The sequence below is a fragment of the Mixia osmundae genome, assembly GCF_000708205.1.
Source record: "Mixia osmundae IAM 14324 unplaced genomic scaffold scaffold_1, whole genome shotgun sequence".
NCBI classification, from domain to species: domain Eukaryota; kingdom Fungi; phylum Basidiomycota; class Mixiomycetes; order Mixiales; family Mixiaceae; genus Mixia; species Mixia osmundae.
In genome coordinates this window covers 2131461-2149166 of record NW_014575563.1, presented here as the reverse complement: position 1 = coordinate 2149166, position 17706 = coordinate 2131461, and the positions used below count along the sequence as shown (strand labels likewise).

Here is a 17706-nt window from a genome sequence, read left to right as displayed (position 1 = left end):
GATCGCGTTCCTTCCCCTCGTGACGAGTAGGCAGGCGGTCCAATGAAAGCAGCCCTCAAAGTCTACACGGCCGGACCAGGGGTCTTCTTGAGCGATGCGATAGGAGAAGCCAGACGGGCGCGCACGCTATGCGCTCAGCACGGTCTACAGGCCATGACGCCCATTGACCCTGAGCTCGCGGCTGGCCCGACTCCCCCGTCAGCACAGGACATCTATGTCGGCAATGTCGCACTCCTCAGTCAGTTCCCTGAGGGCAGGTGATGAGTTGCTCATGGGTCTCAAACAGACGCAAGCGATGTCATGGTTGCGGACATCACACCGTTCAGAGGGCCGAACATGGTAAGCGTCGCCGTTGATGGGCTGACGAAGCTCATCCCGCGTGGCTGGAGGATCCAGGCACTGCGTGGGAGATAGGTTACGGCATCGCTCTGGGCATGCCCGTCTTTCTCTACAGCGAACAAGCTCAAACGACACTCAAAGATCGCACACCTGACTCGGGCAAGTGGACCGTCGTGGAAGACTTTGGCGCGACAGAGAATCTCATGATTGCCAGAGCGGGCATGCCTGTGTTCGCATCCTTGGAGGAAGCAGCTCAGCATGTCGGTCAGCTGGCCGCTCGAGGGGAGCTCATCGCGCGCTCGCATTGATTGGCGCGCAAGGATCGCATAGAGGTTTGGGAATGGCTGTTGTTGCATTGGTACAAGCTCATGCGAGTCAGCATTGCGAGTGAGATCAGTAGTTGATCTTCTCCGTCTGCCAGACCGAATTCGTCTCGAATTCCGGCGGCGCATCAGGTGCGATCTGTAGAGGGCCATGCCAGGTGAGCTACGGATGAGGCTGACCGTGTCCAGTGCAGACTGACCGTCTGTCCTCTGAACTTGCCCGTCAGCCGCTCGTCTCTGGCCATCATCATCTCCTCCCATTCGTCCAGCTTGTAGCGAGGCGGCTGCAATCCTCAGTGCTGTCTTTAGCCCGTGACGCACGATGACGACTCGCTGTGAGCTTGCCTTGCCACCGTTGGTGATCCTCCTGGCTGCAGAAAAGCCGGTGCCCGTGATGGCGAACATGGTCGTCAGCAGACCTGCGAGACGCTCACACTCTCTCAGCACAAGGATGAGTTGCTGAGGGCAGGGTGATCTACCAAACGGGATGAGGGCCTCCCAGGGGACCTGCACGCCCGAGATGAAGATGATCAGCACATCGAACAGGGGATCCACACTTCGCTTGCCGGCATCTTCGACCTGACTCAACCGAGCTCGACGGCGCAGTGAAATCGACTTTGTCAAATTCCGCCAAACTGCCAGGCAAACGCGCCGCGCTGTGTGTTTGGCCAGCCGGAGAGCGGTCTCGCATGGGCCTGTCGCTGGTCACATGGCTGCTCAAGATGGCCATCACACTGTCCAGCATACACTCGAGCTTCAAAGTCCTGCGCAAACATCAGCCCCAGAGGCAGCAGATCACGCGGCAGAGGCGAACAACAGGCCCTCTGAATGAGAAATTGAGACGGCGCAGGATACGGGAGGAAGCCAATTTCTGGCTATGTTGGGTATATAGACCGGCTACAGGGAGCGTGTGCGATGCTCATGCAGCCAGGCAGATGCTGCTGCTCAACTTTGTCTTGCCAGTCTCAGACACGCTTTCCTGGGCGATCCCTTTCTACGATGAGCTACTCTGCCTTTCACTCATCTGTCTCGCATCCAACCGTATCAGTGTGAGCTAGCGCTCCTTCTCCGCTGGACGGACGGCTGAACTCACCGCAGCTGTCGTTGTGGATCCACACGCGCTTTCTCAGGCGGACACTCGCGCCATACGAGAGAGCAATCGACGGCCTCCTTCACGTCTCACAGGCCCTTTCAGACAGTGTCAGCGCGCTTGCGACCGCTCCGATGGATCTGATGTATCGTTCAGTCGATCGCTTCAGGCGTGCAACGTCATGGCATGCAGAACGAGTGAACCGAGAAGAAGTACCCGTCAATGCCGTCATACTCCAGCTTGGCACGCGACTGGATAGCTTGTCCGGGCCAAGAACGCCAGAGAAGCAGCCGCTTCGTCGCTATATCGCCACGCCAGCTCCCGTACCTGGAGCGCTGCCCCTGACTGCCCGACCGGCACGACGGATCAAGAAACGCGCCTCTTGGGTCCAGGAATCCGCATTCTCACTCTTAGGTCTGCCTCAGGAGAGTGACATGCAGCTCGCGACGCCTTTGTCAGCTACAAGTACGCTTCGCTCATTGGAGCCAGACACGAACCTATCGATCGATATAGCGGCATCGCATCGACCTCGTCCGTTAGAATTTGGCACCATAACATCGGCAGAAGAGATCATGATGCCTTCAGCGATTCCCTCCGCTAGCCGGTCATCATTCAAAAAGGTGTCTACACAATCGCCGGCTCGAGTAAAGCGTGTGCGGGAGCCGCATCTACCAACACGATCCTCGCCTCGTAAGCGAGTCGCAAGAATCGCAACAGAGCCGACTCCACAGCTGCGGCAACCCAGACGGACTTCTCGTCTGCCCGTTCCCATCAGGGAGACGGCGCGGCATAGCTAGTATGCAAACATCCCGATGCAATTAAATAGATAATAGGAACATGATTTGTGTGTTGTTGTTGTATGACACAGTGAGCCTCTGGTGGAAGAGCGCTCGAAAAAAGTCTAGCGCTACTGTTTGCGATTGGCCTAGTCTGATTCGGTTCGCTCGGTGCCCAGCTCGGAACGCTCCTCTTCCTCCTCCTCTTCTTCCTCTGATGGTTCCTCCTCGCTCTCTGGATCTCTGTGGGACCGACGCTTGGAGTACCGGCTCTCGTCATCGTCGTGAGTTCGGCGCGAGTGACGTGATCTTCCGGACGAGTGTGGTCTGCTGCGTGATGAGCGATGCGAACGACGCGATGAGCGATGGGACCGTCTCGAATAGTCGCCCGATCTCGAATAATCGCCAGAGTGACGGGTGCGACTGCCGCTGTAATCGGCAGGATGGCGCATGGAATAGTCTGTGCCGACGTCCTTCTCACGATCGAGCATGGTGTTGTACATGTCTTCGTTGGCAGGCTTCTCTCGCTTGGGCGGCATGGCGATCATCAAGAAGAGGAACGCGCCGACCTCCACAACGACGGCGGCGATGGTGAACCAGAGATTGAGGTCGAGCTTGGGCGATGCAAAGCCTAGTGGTGTGAAGAGCAAGCCGATGCGAGAGTTAGCTTGTGTGAAGGCATTGAGGGCGAGGCCGAAGCTGATGCCAGTCGCGCCAATGGAGAGGAATGTCATGCCAATGGCCAAGAAAGTGACAATGCGGAACGGCAAGAGCGAGAAGAGCAGAGCGAGCAATGTCGAGCCGACTGGTATTGAAAGCATCAGCCTCGCTCTATGCTGAAGTGGCCACGAGTGCGTACCGGCGAGCGGATAGAAAATCAGACTGGCCGTGATGGGCGCAAAGACGACTTGGGGCGCCACGCCTGGATTGGCTGCATAGCCTGGGAAGTTCTCCAGTGCTGCAAAACTTGCATCAGTCACGAGCTCCGGGACATCTCTAGGCACCTACTGAGAGAGTAGCCGACGTTGGTCTTTGGGCACGTCTGCACCCCCGCAGCATTTGTATAGCAATATCCCCTTTCTACGCATCAGCCCTGGCGTTCTGCAGAGAGACAGAGTGCGACTCACCACATGCCAAGTCTGAGTACGCCGCCATCACCAAAGGTCGTCGTCGAGAAGGAGAACTTGTTGAAGATGGGCGTTCCGATGGTGGTGATGAGCAAAAGAATGGCCGCGCCCGTCAACGCTCCCATGGCATTGAGCCGGAAGAAGGCCCGACTGTCTTGACCGTCAGCAGAAGTAGATGCTGCTCGTACAGCTAGACTTACATGAGCGAGAAGCCTTGACCCTGTTCGTGCATCAATCAACGTCAGCGCTGCACAGACTTGGATCAAGCCTCAACCCCGCATCAAGGTTGGCCTGATGGCGGTGCCGGGCCGAGTTCGCAATCATGCTTACCATCTCGACTGATGTGTCTGCTCACTCCTGATGATGAGCGAGTGCAGCCTTTGCTTGCCTGCCAGTCTCGTTCGCAGCAGCAGCTCTGACACAATTGTTCGACCCTAATCGAGACATCCCCGGGCGTGGCTCGGCTGAGACACAAAAAACCCACGCGCGTGGCTGCGACGATCAACGCTGGCCACGCTCGATTAAATGACGATAGTGATGAAGAGCGACGGCCAGCCTCTTTCTGACAACAGAGATGGAACAGTATCACAATTCGAGGGACGATGCAAAGGCTCCTCACCTCGCTTGTTGCTGCGTGCTCAGAGCGATGAGCGTATGCGCAGCGTGGCGTGTATCAGACGACAGACCTTTGCAGCATCGAGCGAGGCCCAAGAGCGTTGGCGGCAGGATGTATATGTACTTGCGTCAGAGAGCGCTAGAAGGAAGAGGGACGGTCGTCAGATCGAGGCAAACATCGCGAGACGTGTGAATCAGCCGCCGGGAGGTGGCAGTGTGAGCTGCTCAGCCGCGACTGAGCTGACTGAGCGCTTCGATGACTTGCATCTCATCAGTCGATAGAGGACCTTCGTCTTTGACTTTCGACTTCTCCGGTGTATCGAGCAGAGCGCCAGATGGGCCTGGGACGGAAAGGCTGAGCGCAGGGTCGGTCGGCACTTCGCCGAGATACTCAGATTTATATTCAGACTCGTTGAACTCGTGCAGCTGATGATGTTGTTGTTGTTGCTGCTGCTGCTGCTGCTGCAGCTGAGTTTGATGCTGCTGCATAGCCGCACTGTGAGCGGTGGCAGCCATGATGAAAGGCGCCAGAGGTGGTACCGGCACGTCCTCTGTCAATTCAGGATCGATCTCCGTCTCTTCTGCGCCTTGTACAGGCATGGTAGGTGTGAGCATACGATCAGGCCAGTTGTAGCCTTGCCCGGGCTGCATGCCTCGGAGTGGGTCCGGCAGTAGCTCGAGCACGGCAGGCCAATCGGGCGGCAGCTTCATAGGCAATAAGCCTCTGAACTGGAGCAGCTGTATGCGAGAGCGCTGATGGGGTGTGATGTGGCCGTAGCGAGCGCAACGAGTGCGGCTCTTGCGGTGATCGAACAGACGATGGCAAACACCGGGCTTGCAGACCTCGAACGTCATTTTCTGGCCGTTGACATAGTGTTCTATCTTCTTGGGCAGCACGCCTCTCGGGCTCTCATACTCGAACAGCAGCTTGACGCCTTGCTGCTCGAAGCGGTCCGGCAGAACGAGGCTGTACGTCGTCTGAGGCTGATTCGGGCTGGCCGCCATCCTGCTCATCCTTCACTTAGCCTTCTTGGGTTCGCTGGCCTGCTGTGGACGTCCAGTGAGGTCTGTGAGCTCGCTTGTGGGCCTTCTCGAGTTCGGTTGACCCTTCAGGACCGTTCACTGACCGTTGCCGCCTCGGTAGAAAACAAGCTGCGCGGTCCCGGCCTGCCCCCTTGTGGCACCAATGGCCCCAATCCCAGTCAGAGCGCCCCCGTCTCGAGTCTTGACAGGATCGGCTCGATGACGCCAGACGAATCACAGCCTGAGTACCTCATCGATGCACTCGCCACTCGCCATCGTTCCGCCACGCTGACGTATGCTCAGTCTCGCGATAACAAGATTGCCGGCCCAGGCGGGCAGATGCTACCTCTCAGCTGTCCGGAGAGTATGCGCATGACTCACTGGTAGGTGACGATGACGTCGATTGGCTCCTCTTGACCATTCAGTCGTATAGGATGCGGTATATGCACGACGCCATCCTCGTGGGCGTTGGTACCGTCTCGGCCGATGATCCTCAGCTCAACAGTGCGTTGCCGCTGGGGACGCATGTCAACCCGTCTGAGATGCCCTCGCACAGCTCGTCACTTACCATTGACGTCAGACAAGCAACGATCACCGCGACCTGTCGTGTTAGATACTTTGCTTGTCACTTCGACTGGATGCCGGCTGCTGCTCAATTATCGCACCTCGGCAGGCCGACAACCCCTGTTCTATCACTCGAAAGATGCTCCGGACGACAGACGTGAAGCTTTGTCAGCGGCAGGCGCGGAAATGGTAGCGATGCCTTTGCTAAGTACGTGGCTCATTTCAATGCTCGTGTGAGCTCATGCCCGAGAAGATGGTCACATCTCGATGCACGCCGTTCTGGACGACCTCGACCAACGAGGCTACCACAGCGTCATGATCGAAGGCGGCGCAAAGATCATCGCAAGCTGTCTCGCTGCACCCAACCTGCTCGATCGCATTATCGTCACAGTTTCGCCTTCAATCGTGGGGCAAGGCATAGAAGTCGAAGATATCTCCTGCAACGGAGCCTACGAAAGATCAAGATCTGATTTGGCACTCGGAGTGGACACCATCTCATTTTACAAGCCAATCTGATGGCTACAAGGTCGGTCTAAGCGTCGGCAGCAGAGCCAGGCTCCTTGAAGCGGGCCAAGGCACGAGCGCGTGCCTTGGTGTGCTCCACGATTGGTGCAGGATACTTGAGCGCACGGAAGCGACCATCGCTCAGCTTGCCATGGGGATCGTACAGCTCTTTGCCTTTGAGCGATTTGAGCTCAGGCACGAAGAAGCGAATGTAATCGCCCGTTGGATCCGCCTTTTCGGATTGCGAAGTGGGATTGAAGATGCGAAAGTAAGGTTGGGGATCTGTTCCGCATGAACTTGACCATCCCCAGCCGCCATTGTTGGCGGCAAAGTCGCCATCGATCAGATTCTGCATGAACCAGCGTTCGCCATGTCGCCAGTCCATCATGAGGTGTTTTGCGAGGAAGGAGGCGACGTTCATGCGTACGCGGTTGTGCATATAGCCTTGCTGCTTGACTTGACGCATACCAGCATCAACGAGAGGATAGCCGGTACGTCCCTCCTTCCATGCCGTGAAAAGCTCCTCGTCGTGTTCCCACTTGACGGCTTCATACCTACGCAGAAAGAATTGATTCATGCAGATGCGTGGCCAAGCGACCAGAACATCTTGGTAGAAATCTCGCCAGGAGATCTCCTGAACCCACATGCCAATGTTGCTGCCTCGCTCTGCATCGAGCTTGCCTTTATTGAATGGCAAGGTCATTCGGATGCAAGCGCGCGCAGAGATGACGCCAGCAGCAATGTAGGGCGATAGTCGAGACGTCCCATCAATGTCAGGGCGATTGCGATTCTCTGCGTATTGGCCAAGGCGACTATCTTTGGCGCCAGGCCCAGAAGCCTGCTCTGAGCCCTTGGCCATTGGCTCGAACTCGAAACCATGCTCGCGGGTCTTGTACGCAACGAAGCGGTCAAGCACTTCGTGTGCAGTCTTCTCGGATTCTGGCCACATTGTCTGCATCCGCTTGGCGTCCTCCTCGTCGAGCTTGAAGCCTTCTACGTAGTCGGGAATCTCGCCCGTCTTGAAGAGATCAGCGCAGGCTTGAGCGGATATTAGCTCGGATCAGTCAGAATCGAGATACAGCGTACTGTCGTGTTTGTAGATGCTTTCGTCGTTCGCCGCAGGCTCGGGCGACTCATCAAGGTATTTCGATTGATTTTGCTTTACTGTAGCAGTCCAATTGCGCGCCCAAGGCGAAAAGACAGAGTAAGGCTTGCCTTGCTGAGTCCTGATTGTACCAGGCGGCACGACACAGAGATCATGAACGAACGAGACGTCGATGTTGGCATTGGCGCCCTCTTTGACAGTTGCAATGTCGCGTCTGAGCTCGTCTACCTCGTGCTCTATGTTGCCGAACAGATGCGAAGCGCGAATTGTGCTACACCATTTGATGATCCGTTGAGGCACCTCCTTCCGCTGGTCGACTGTGAAAGTGTAGAGTGGTATGTGCAGGTCCTTAAGGTCTTTCTGCTCGATAGTTTGTCAATATTATGCTCGTTGGCATTCAGCAATCTTACTCTGAGAGCTCGCAAATTACGCAAGACAAAGTCGATGCGACGTGCAGAGCGATCGTGAGCTTTGTAATCGCCAGGCGCTATGACGAAGAGCACGACGAGATGCTTCTTGGTCTCCTGGGCAAGCGCACTGGCCTGGCTGAGACCTCGCGAATCGCGCAGGCGCAGATCTTTCATGCGCATGCTATACACTATCACGTCCCCTTTGGGATCGACTTGCTTCTCCTTCATCACATCCAGAAGCTCTGGCAAAATAGGGGCTTGACCCTCAGACAGCTCTGCGGCCGTTGCCTTGTCCCCGAGATCGCCGCGAGCATTCTTGCTGCCAGAGCTGGTACTCGCCCTGGGCTTCTTCGCTGAGCTAGGACTACTCGTAGATGACGCTGGACGCTTCGGTGCCATGTTTGGGCGGGGCTGCGCCGGCGATCGGCCAAAGAACCCGTCTAGTGTGCCCTGCTGCTTGTCAGGCGACGACAGTTTGACAAAGGTACGGGTATAAAGAGGCAGGATGCGTTTATACCGACTCTGCAAGATTCGCTGACAGCTGCGCTCTTCAATTGGTAGGCAAGCTCGAGCCTTGTGCATTCGATCGAGAAGCGGCGATGGCCAAGCTTGATCATTTAGCTCGCTGCACAAAGTTTATTTATCCATTTTCCTGACGCGCCAAATGTGTCGCTTTGGTCTACCGGTATGATTTGCTCTTAGGGCCTTCGGTAACCTGGGCGAGGTACAGGGTGAGCATGTTCGCAATCTCTCTAATCAACTTTGCTCATCAGACGATAGGTTCGACTCCCTGAAGTGACCCACCTCATTTTTTGCGCGACTTGCCGCCTTGCGTGGATAGAGCGGTTGCGTTGCTGATTTTTGACTCTCCTCGCTCCGTCGCTGCTGATTGGAGTTCAACGAGTTTATTCACTTTTATGCGTACACATTGTTAGACTTGTATGCACCTCATAGGCGTGCAGCATCTTGAGACGAGAGGATGCAGGAGATCATGATCTGAACATGCTGAAATCATACCTGCCCGGTCGAGACGGGAGACGATGACAGAACAGACCATGCGAAGGGTGACACCCGTGCAGTGTGAAAGTACATGTCTGTCTTTGCCATTCCACTCACGCGAGGCTAGTATCTCCGCGTGCCGCAGCTCAAATCCGATCATGAAAAAAATGCTGAGCCTAGGCAGAGGCCTCGACAGAACATATTCGTCGGGCCGTCAACAGCATTGCGAGGACTAAGCCACAAAAGTGCATACCCCGGTCGATGTCGTATGAACAAATACTTGGTCTTGATGGAGCCAGCATCAGATGCCGGTTGGTGAAATCGAAATTCTGTCTTGTCCGGAATCGCGAATTTGCGACGATCGACAAATAGACAATTGCAAAGTGGGCGCGCGAGGCCGGCCATGTTGCCATTTGCACAGCGAAACGCTAGTTGGATCTTGGCGATGTGGAGGTTTATTCCGTCTAGGAGACCATAGTCTGCTCGAGCGCACGGATCGTGTCCAGTAGCGCACAGACGTCTTCCCTCGCGACATAGCCAAGCACGAGTTCTTTGCCGACGCAGCAGACGTAGCATCGATGTACATCTCAACGGAGATCATCGGCCCGGATTCTGTTTGATCTGACTGTACTCACACTCAGGATGAGTGTCATGTCGAGGCCATCAGTAGCCAAGATCTTGACCAAAGGGCTGGATAGACCCGAGATTGGCATCCGGACGTTATCGCTTCGCACAGATTATTTCTGCGATCCTCGCTCTGGTAGTAATCCAGCGATCTGTTCAGCTGGTGCGGGAGATCAGATCAGTGTCTCGGCTGGCAAGCGACCTGCATTCTATGTCGGCGACGACGACGGATCAAATGCTGTTTGGAGCGCGCATCAGGATGAGCGAAGGAGGCTGGCACTCGACGAGCTCGTCGAGTCAGAGGAGGGCTATCTCAGAGATTTGACCGTCTTTTGCGATGTGGGCTCCTTCTCTGAGAGATCTGCGTGGGACTGAAGGCGCCAGCAGGTCTATCTGGCTGATCTGCCGATGTTCTTGCCAGAGGCTGCTCGAGAGCTCATCACTAGAGACGCTCGCAAGCTATTGGACTTGCACAGACGCATAACCGCTCGCTTTCTTCTGAATTCTGACGCACGGCATATCATACAAGTACTGATCGACGAAGGTCCCAATCTAGCGATCTACCAGGACTTTTGCGCTCGGCACTCTGACGCAATGGATCTGATTCGACAATTTCGCCTCACGCACAAGGCAGAGTGGGAACTATATGAGCGGCAATGTCGATTGGCAGTTCTGCTCGCTCCAAGCCAAAGCAGCTCGAGCACGCTCCACCGGCCGACGTCAGCGATCACGTTCAGCACCTATGGCGCAGCTCAAGCTGATCAGGCGTCGACGCCTCAACAAACCTCTGCTGCGCTCTCTTTTTCAGACTATGCTATCAAGCCCATACAGCGCATCTGTCGTTACCCTATGCTCATCTCCGGACTGATCAAGTTGTATAGCCAAACACGCGATATGCCAGACTCGACACGGCTGCCGGACTCTGACTTATTGACATTACTTCAGCATGCGCGTTCGGTCTTGGCGGGTGCAGCCGAAGCTGTCGATGAAGCCAGACAAGTCAAGCAAGCAGAAAAGAGGAGCGCGCTCATCGCGCAGCGCATGCATTTCGCACAAGTAAGATCCTGCTTGTTTTAGCATGGTCGGGCACAGGCTCAATGACAATCGGCAGGCCCCACGCGACCGCCTCGTATCCGACTATTTGGGCATCGTGCAATGCGTCGGGGCACTATACCATCAGACGCAACTGCACGCTGTGTCCGGGCCTGCGAAGGTCCGCTACATGGCAGCCATGCTCTACAAAACGCACCTCGTCCTCGCAAAGGTTCACAAGCGCTCTTACGAAGCTCGCATCTGGTTGCCTCTGCGCGCACTTTGCATACGCGATATAAAAGACGACGACTTATCAGACAGTACGTCCTTTCCCTGACATATTGCGTGGGCTTCGGCTCATTTCAGTCGTAGTCGCAGTGCCTTGCGCCATCCAAGTCCAGTGCCAGCTCGACAACAATTCAGATGCAATGGCAGCGACGTTCTACCTCGGCGCGACATGCCGTCAAGAGAAGGCAGTCTGGCTCAGGCGTCTCCAGGCTGCCATAGATGGAGCCCAAAGCAACTGGGACACTGCTGCAGATAGTCACACCAACAAAATCGACGATGCGCTCATTTACAGCCTGTACGCTGGCAAGCCAGAAAGCAAGGACGACACGCTAGTCGCCAACTCACGTGCTAGCATACTCCGAGACGATTTGGACCAAGGGCGCCCACAGCTGCGTCATGTCCGAGCCCAATCAGCGACAGATCTGCCACGATCGCGCATCAGCCAGACAGCAGCTACGCTACTGCTCGGAAGGTCACCTTCGACCGACCGAGCAGACGTAGATGCTGCTCTCGAAGATGTGTTTTCAGATGAGCTGCAGACCGCTCGTCGCATTGGCTGCCTCGAAGTCAGAGAGCCGCCTCGTCGGTATTCGTACGCGGGATCCTCTTTGAGCAGTGCCCAATCGCTCTACAGAAATCGCAAGCTTCGACGCAAGAGCACGCTAGAACTGACTTCGTTGCCACCTTCGAGGTCGATCTCTGCAACAAGGGAGTCTTCCGCAGCGAGCTCGCCGAGACATTCCATGTTTGCGCTGGGTGAAGACGCAATCAGTACCTCGGCTATTGAGCGATCTAGCGATGTGCACAGCTTGTCTCCCGACAATACCACCTCTGTGCTCTATTCAGCTGCCATGTCGAGCTCCAACGTCAGCGTTCTGTCACTCGAGCGATACCCAAGCGCGCCATCTAGTCCGCTGCAGTCTTCTAGCCGAGCATTATCAGACGTATCGCCGCTTCTCGCGAGCTCAGCTAGGCTGCACGAGTACGAAGATGATAGCACGTTGCGCGCGGCATACTTGCGTATCTCTGAAGATACGACGAGTGATGCCGATCTTCTGATCGTGCCCAGCGCATCTCCGCCCGATGTATCGCAGGCCTCGACGCCAATGCCAATACAAGAAAGCGGCCGTGGCTTGGTATCAGTCTACGACGAGACCCATTCGAGCCAGCTTTCGCACGAAGAGCTAGCTCGACAGCTCTCACGCGATGTCGAGCGCAATCTCTCGACTTCCACGACATCATCGTCTCGATCGGGATCGAACTGCTTGTCTGATGTTTCATCTATGCCTTCGAGCTGCGATTGTGCCGCACAAGCTTCCTCGCTGCCGACATCGGTCGAGAGCGAGTCCTCGCACTGGCATGGTGTCAAGCAAGCTCTTGGGTCTCTGACTCGTCGAAAGTCCTCACTCCTCCGCGAGACTATCGCAACAGCGCCGCTCACACCGGTCATCAGTCCCGACTTCGCAGACGCACAATCTGTCGCGGCACAGAAATTTCTGCTCGGCAGCCCCGCCACCGTCAAGCCATCGCCTCGCCCTACTTGGCGACCATTCGTCAGAAGTCAGAACAGACCTCTGCAACCCAAAGCTGACGCTCTCCAGATTTCTGTCGAGGGCTCGGCCAAACTCGAAGATGATTCCACTTCATCACCGACTTCCTCACAGAAGCCCACCTTGCATCGCAGCAGGAGCCGGTTTGGCAGCTTGGTGCGCATGACGCCGCTCACCAAATCACAAGACGAGCTTCGCTCCCCTGGTCACGGACATTCATCATAATCTCACTTCTGTATACGTAGCATTGTCACCATAAGACACTCATTGCATGCTGCATCTGACAGAGAGCTCCGCTAGGCATAAGCATGTGCGGCACATCCGGGCAGGGGTTAACTGTCCCAGCGACGCGCGCCGACTTGCCATTCTCGCTTGAATATTCGCCTCGCCAAACCGGCAGCGTCGCCGTACTCGCAGCGAACATCCAGCATGGCTACCGTCGTCTACGGACTGCATGCATTCGATGCAGAGAACCCAGACGAGATATCATTCATCGCGGGGGAGAGGATAGACGTGGTCGAGCGAGACGACCAGTACAATGATGGCTGGTGGCAGGTAGGCTCGAGCTCGCTACCAGTCGGGACTGAGTTGACTGGAGCGAGCGATCGTCGTTAGGGTCGCAACGCCGCCGGTCAAGTCGGCCTATTCCCATTCTCCTATACAACAGTAGACGCTCCTACACCGGCGCCGGCAGCGGCAACGACGGCGTCGCCTCGCAAGTCTGACGCTGTCGAGCGGTCGCCAGCGGGCCTGCCGGCACCGCTCAATGCGCAAGCGCTGAGCTCAAACAAGCCGCTTCCTGTACCCTCGGCTGACTCTTTCCCGATGTCAGTCAGCTCGACGGAAGAGTCATTGCCCGCCCTGGCGAGTAGCACTGGTGCGCTTGATCGTAGCGGTCCTCGAACGAGTTCAGAGGCGACACCAATCCCAAAATCAAGCGCCAAACTCGGCTTCCCTCTGCCGACAGATTATGCCAACGATACCCCGCCGGCGAAGGAGAAGACGGAAGCCGAAGCTCTGTCTGCCAGGTCAGGAAGCGAATTGCCACGCTCGGCAGATCACGTCGACTCGCCTATCATGCAGGGCACGATGACAGAAGTTCAAAAGGCCATTGCTGAGCTGCGCTCACCTCCCGCTTCAGCCGCAAACGGGCCCGGCCGGCCGCGCAAAGGCACCAATGAGACGACAGAGAGCAGCGTTATATCCAGCCGCGACGAAGATGCTAGTGACGCAGACTCAGAGTATGAAGCGGGACCACGTAACCGCGCCAAGCTAGCCGAGCGTGCTCAGGCTGATCTACGGCGACAAGAGGAAATCGCACGAGAGCGGCAGGCCGCAAAGGACCGCGAGGACGAAGCAATACGTGCTCAAGCGGCCAACAAGAGGCGAGAAGGTCAAGCCGTCTTGCCAATTGAAGGCCTGCAGCTTAGCGATGATTCTGGTGACGAGGGTGATGAGTCGCCTGTCATCCCTCGACCAGTGCCAGCCTCGGCAGCGCCAGGTAGTGAGCACACGGGCTACGGCCTCGCAGCTGCAGGCGCAGCAGGCCTACTGGCAGCGACCTCTGGCGCGGCTGTCCTGGGCGCGGCTGCCATAGGAGCTGGTGCATATGTCGCCGGGCAGACTGCTGAGCCCGCGGACACGACCAAGCCCACACAAGACAATGCTGCTTCAGGCACATCAGACGCGGCAGCAAGAGCTCAAGCCGGCTCACGTGCCATCTCTTACTCCGAAAGGGCTCAGCCTACATATGCCGAGCAAGGCATGCCGCAACACTTGTCAGCATCTATGCCGGCAAAGCCGTACGGCACCGCCAATCAGACACATGCGCTAGGTTTGGCGGGCACCACGGGCGGCTCGAGTTTGGTTCACGCCGTCGGCAACGGGACCATGTCTGCTATGACATCAGAAGACAGTAGGCGAGATTCTCAGCCAGGAGCATTCGGCAATGGTCAGGCATCCGGCATGGCCGCATCAGGCGGTATGCAAGTCGGCGGCGCATCTTCGCAGAACGGGATGTCGAAGATGCAGGGACAACACCGCCCAGATGACCCTCGAGACTGGACGGTCGACCAAGTTGTCGAATGGGGCGCCTCGAAACGACTGGACGCTTTCACGCTCGAAAAGCTGCGGGAACACGAGATCACTGGAGACGTACTGCTTGAACTCGACAAAGATACACTTGTACAGATGGACCTGCGCGCATTGGGACCACGCATGAGACTTTCGAGAGGCATCCAAGAGCTCAAAGAGGCTCTCGCATCGCCCAATGCGTCTCTCTTCATGGCCTCTCAGGGTCGATCGGACAGCGGGGGCCTTGCATCGACGCATATGCAGTCACTAGGCTCGAACATGACGGCAGGACACTCTATTGATACCCAGCGTCAGCTCAATGGCGGCTATGCCGCCCCCAGTATGGCCCCTAGCACCACTGCCGGCAACAGCGAGCTCTATATCGTGCCTTCGCCCCAAGATCTCCGGACGCGAGAACCCACGCACTCTCGAGAGCCTTCGGTACGCGCTACAGAGCCCGCTTCGGTAAGCAGTCTCCCATTGATGGCTTACTTGAGCTAATCCTTTCGTCCAGCAACCTGCATCACGGCCTGTCTCTACGGGTCAAGCGTTGAGCTCGGCGCTGGCTTCGCCTGCGCTACATCACAAGACACCGGGAGGATCGGTGGATACATTCGATACCGCAGACGAGCAGCCGACGGAGCTTTCGCCAAGGTCGATACCGTCGACAACCACGACGGACACGGCAGCTGCGACAGCTTCGACTCTGAGGCATGTCAAATCAGACCCTCGTGTCACGACAGACAATGCGAGCGAGCGATCCGGAACACCCACGAATGACCTCAAGAGATCTTCGTCGAGCACCAAGGGATTCTTGGGTACAGTCTTGCGGCCAGGTCGAAAAGCACCGCCTGCTGCCGGCAGTATCAGCTCGCTCGAAGGCGTGCAGCCTGACACTGTCAGCGCGACGAGCGGCTCGCCAACGAGCAAGGGAATCAGGCCGCCGAAACGTTCCACCCGCTTGTTCGGCTTTGGTCAACAGCCGATACCTGCCGAGCCGGAACGGGCTCGACCGATGATATCGAATCCGTTAGAGGCTAATAACGGCCTTGCATCTGTCGGCGAAGACGGCGAGCCCAGCTCAACACCTCGTAGCCCGCCCGCCACCAAGCCACTTTCGCCAGCGCCAGCACCGCCGCCTAAGACGAACTCGGACACTAGCATCTTCCGGTCCGCGAATGCGTTAAAGCAGATCGGCGTGCCAGATCACTCTGGCTGGATGCTGAAACGAGGGCGTCAGTACAATATGGCCAAATTGCGCTACTTTGTCCTCAAAGGCCAGGACCTATATTACCTCAAATCCGATCAAGAGCGGAAGATCAAGGGCTGGATACATCTTGTCGGCTACAAAGTCTTGTCGGATAGCGACTTTTCTGGCGGACGGTTCGGCTTCAAGATTCTGCACGAAAGCAAGCCTGCACACCACTTTGGATCTGACGACCCGAGCGTGATCCGTACATGGATGAAGGCGCTCATGAAGGCCACCATCTCTCGCGATTTCTCCCGTGAGCTTTTCTCTGCATACTTGTCGGGATTGAGCTCATCCTGTCACAGAGCCCATCATTACCTCCTCACACATTGCTACGATGTCGCTGGCAGAGGCGCAAGCGATGAACCCGCCGATCAGGCCGCCCTCTCCTAGCCAGCGTGCACAGATCCAGAAGGCTCACTATACGACGAATCCGAATACGCTGACGCCAAAGGATGCAGAGATACTGATGTCGCTCAGCAAGCCAACGCCCGCGCCGCCGATCAAGAATGCGTCGCGCAAGCGACAGAGCCAAGCTGGATCAGTCATCTCACCCCAGAGCTCGACGTTTGGCATTTCGCAAGTCGCAGAGCAACAGGGCGGCCAGCCGGGCCGGCCGACACGGCGGAGACCGAGTCAGCAGAGCGAATCGCCCATTGTACAGCGACGACTATCCTCGTTACACTCGCCCGCCAATGCAGATGAAGGGCTCATCGACTGGGCCAATTCGCATCTGCCTGCAGATTCTCCCCTGGCGGTCAATCTGGGATCCTCTTTCCAATCCGGTCAGCTTCTCACACGACTCATGGAAACGCTCTCTGGCAAATCGCTTCATATTGACGAAGCTCGCTTCCATGCTGCGAACAACGAGATGGATCTTGACCTCTGGCTGGACATCTTCGACCTGCTCATTGCGAGCGGTGTCGATGTCAAGGACATCAGTCCTGCCGACGTTATGCACGGTGATCGGGCAAAGATCAGCAAGCTGGTCGGCTCAATCAAAGACACTTATTCGACTTGAGAATTTGAGACGTTGTCGTTTGCTCCTTTCTTATGCAGTCCTGCCTGTTTGCCCGCTGTCTCGGATCTGCGACTGTTGAACAATGCAATGACACAGCAAGACCGGGCAGGCTGTCTACTTCTTGCCCTTTGTCGCCTCTGAGCCCTTGATCTTCTGCGTGCCTCTGAACTCTGCGGACACAAGGTGAGCTCGGGCGGGCAGGCGGTTCGTGTGAGGGCGAGGAACATACTCTTTGCACGGTTCTTACGCTCCTTGCGCAGCTTGCGGGCTGTCCTCTCCTTCTTCTCTGCGAGTCCGAACTGGAGAAAGGGCGATTGTCAGGTGTGTCGGCTTTCGAGGCAGCAGTCGACTCACTCGGATCAAACGGTACTTTGGCTCAAATTTGAGTGCATCCTTGGAGTCGTAGATGAGCGCATAGCCAGTCGAACGACCACCACCGAACTGGGTCCTGAAGCCGTAGACGATGACTTGCTCCTTGGGCGACTTGTAGATCTTTGCTAGCTTGTCCCTCAGTTCGTCCTTTGAGACGTTGGCACGAGTCGGGTGGAGGACATCGACGACCATCTGCTTGCGTTGCAGTGGTCGGTTGGTGAGGAACTTGCGCGTTCGCACTGTCACTGCTCCTGTCGGGTCCTGTGCATTCCATGTCAGCTCTGGCAGGGGCACGACGCTTCGAGCAGAGTGGCAGCAGCTCGCTGTGTCTGTGCAACGCTCCATGCACTCTCCGCAGATGCTGCTAGGATCGTTCAGACAGCGCCAGACGAAGCCAACATGCGGGATCGTATGATGCCGCTAGCTGCTGCCAACACTGCTGCCACAGCAGGCTGTGTACTCACCATCTTTGCTTGCTGCAACGCTCGCCTACCGCAAAGGCTGGTGTGAGGAACTTTTGATCGAGATTTACTTTGGATTTCACCTTTGCGTTTGACGCGATCCGAATTGCCGAGTTGCCACTGGCGCCGCGCCTTCGAGTCAGACCCCTGCACGCAACGCA

At 56.6% G+C, this 17706-nt stretch overlaps 10 protein-coding genes across 10 annotated transcripts; 5 read left to right on the top strand and 5 right to left on the bottom strand.

The window, feature by feature from the left end:
• Positions 1 to 42: 42 nt before the first annotated feature.
• Positions 43 to 647, top strand: L969DRAFT_15057 (uncharacterized protein; the record flags this gene model as incomplete). The annotated part of the gene is made up of 3 exons (XM_014714939.1): positions 43 to 238; positions 287 to 339; positions 390 to 647. 3 exons carry the CDS (start codon positions 43 to 45, stop codon positions 645 to 647), a joined length of 507 nt encoding a protein of 168 aa, XP_014570425.1.
• On the bottom strand, positions 586 to 1277 carry L969DRAFT_70285 (uncharacterized protein). Its single transcript, XM_014715941.1, has 5 exons — positions 1229 to 1277; positions 1142 to 1169; positions 1008 to 1081; positions 863 to 946; positions 586 to 801 (listed from the first exon to the last, which is right to left on the bottom strand). Exons 1-5 carry the CDS (start codon positions 1232 to 1234, stop codon positions 733 to 735), a joined length of 261 nt encoding a protein of 86 aa, XP_014571427.1. The 5' UTR covers positions 1235 to 1277; the 3' UTR covers positions 586 to 732.
• A 107-nt stretch (positions 1278 to 1384) lies between these two features.
• Positions 1385 to 2549, top strand: L969DRAFT_15055 (uncharacterized protein; the record flags this gene model as incomplete). Its single annotated transcript, XM_014714938.1, has 3 exons — positions 1385 to 1546; positions 1598 to 1711; positions 1761 to 2549. 3 exons carry the CDS (start codon positions 1385 to 1387, stop codon positions 2547 to 2549), a joined length of 1065 nt encoding a protein of 354 aa, XP_014570424.1.
• Positions 2550 to 2677: 128 nt separating this feature from the next.
• L969DRAFT_92275 (uncharacterized protein) lies at positions 2678 to 3887 on the bottom strand (the record flags this gene model as incomplete). Its single annotated transcript, XM_014715940.1, has 5 exons — positions 2678 to 3333; positions 3388 to 3486; positions 3537 to 3604; positions 3656 to 3805; positions 3856 to 3887. 5 exons carry the CDS (start codon positions 3885 to 3887, stop codon positions 2678 to 2680), a joined length of 1005 nt encoding a protein of 334 aa, XP_014571426.1.
• Positions 3888 to 4193: 306 nt separating this feature from the next.
• On the bottom strand, positions 4194 to 5587 carry L969DRAFT_84741 (uncharacterized protein). Its single transcript, XM_014715939.1, has one exon. It carries the CDS (start codon positions 5273 to 5275, stop codon positions 4496 to 4498), a length of 780 nt encoding a protein of 259 aa, XP_014571425.1. The 5' UTR covers positions 5276 to 5587; the 3' UTR covers positions 4194 to 4495.
• Positions 5513 to 6373, top strand: L969DRAFT_92273 (uncharacterized protein; the record flags this gene model as incomplete). The annotated part of the gene is made up of 4 exons (XM_014715937.1): positions 5513 to 5676; positions 5727 to 5797; positions 5850 to 6065; positions 6111 to 6373. 4 exons carry the CDS (start codon positions 5513 to 5515, stop codon positions 6371 to 6373), a joined length of 714 nt encoding a protein of 237 aa, XP_014571423.1.
• Positions 6374 to 6389: 16 nt separating this feature from the next.
• L969DRAFT_15052 (uncharacterized protein) lies at positions 6390 to 8275 on the bottom strand (the record flags this gene model as incomplete). Its single annotated transcript, XM_014714937.1, has 3 exons — positions 6390 to 7399; positions 7448 to 7826; positions 7877 to 8275. 3 exons carry the CDS (start codon positions 8273 to 8275, stop codon positions 6390 to 6392), a joined length of 1788 nt encoding a protein of 595 aa, XP_014570423.1.
• A 1242-nt stretch (positions 8276 to 9517) lies between these two features.
• Positions 9518 to 12594, top strand: L969DRAFT_92271 (uncharacterized protein; the record flags this gene model as incomplete). The annotated part of the gene is made up of 4 exons (XM_014715936.1): positions 9518 to 9838; positions 9887 to 10555; positions 10611 to 10851; positions 10904 to 12594. The coding sequence occupies 4 exons, from the start codon at positions 9518 to 9520 to the stop codon at positions 12592 to 12594; spliced, it is 2922 nt and encodes a 973-aa protein (XP_014571422.1).
• A 204-nt stretch (positions 12595 to 12798) lies between these two features.
• Positions 12799 to 16712, top strand: L969DRAFT_44015 (uncharacterized protein; the record flags this gene model as incomplete). Its single annotated transcript, XM_014715935.1, has 4 exons — positions 12799 to 12924; positions 12985 to 14907; positions 14957 to 15947; positions 15997 to 16712. The coding sequence occupies 4 exons, from the start codon at positions 12799 to 12801 to the stop codon at positions 16710 to 16712; spliced, it is 3756 nt and encodes a 1251-aa protein (XP_014571421.1).
• Positions 16713 to 16742: 30 nt separating this feature from the next.
• Positions 16743 to 17556, bottom strand: L969DRAFT_101275 (uncharacterized protein; the record flags this gene model as incomplete). Its single annotated transcript, XM_014715934.1, has 3 exons — positions 17067 to 17556; positions 16794 to 17011; positions 16743 to 16752 (listed from the first exon to the last, which is right to left on the bottom strand). The coding sequence occupies exons 1-3, from the start codon at positions 17427 to 17429 to the stop codon at positions 16743 to 16745; spliced, it is 591 nt and encodes a 196-aa protein (XP_014571420.1). The 5' UTR covers positions 17430 to 17556.
• Positions 17557 to 17706: the final 150 nt, after the last annotated feature.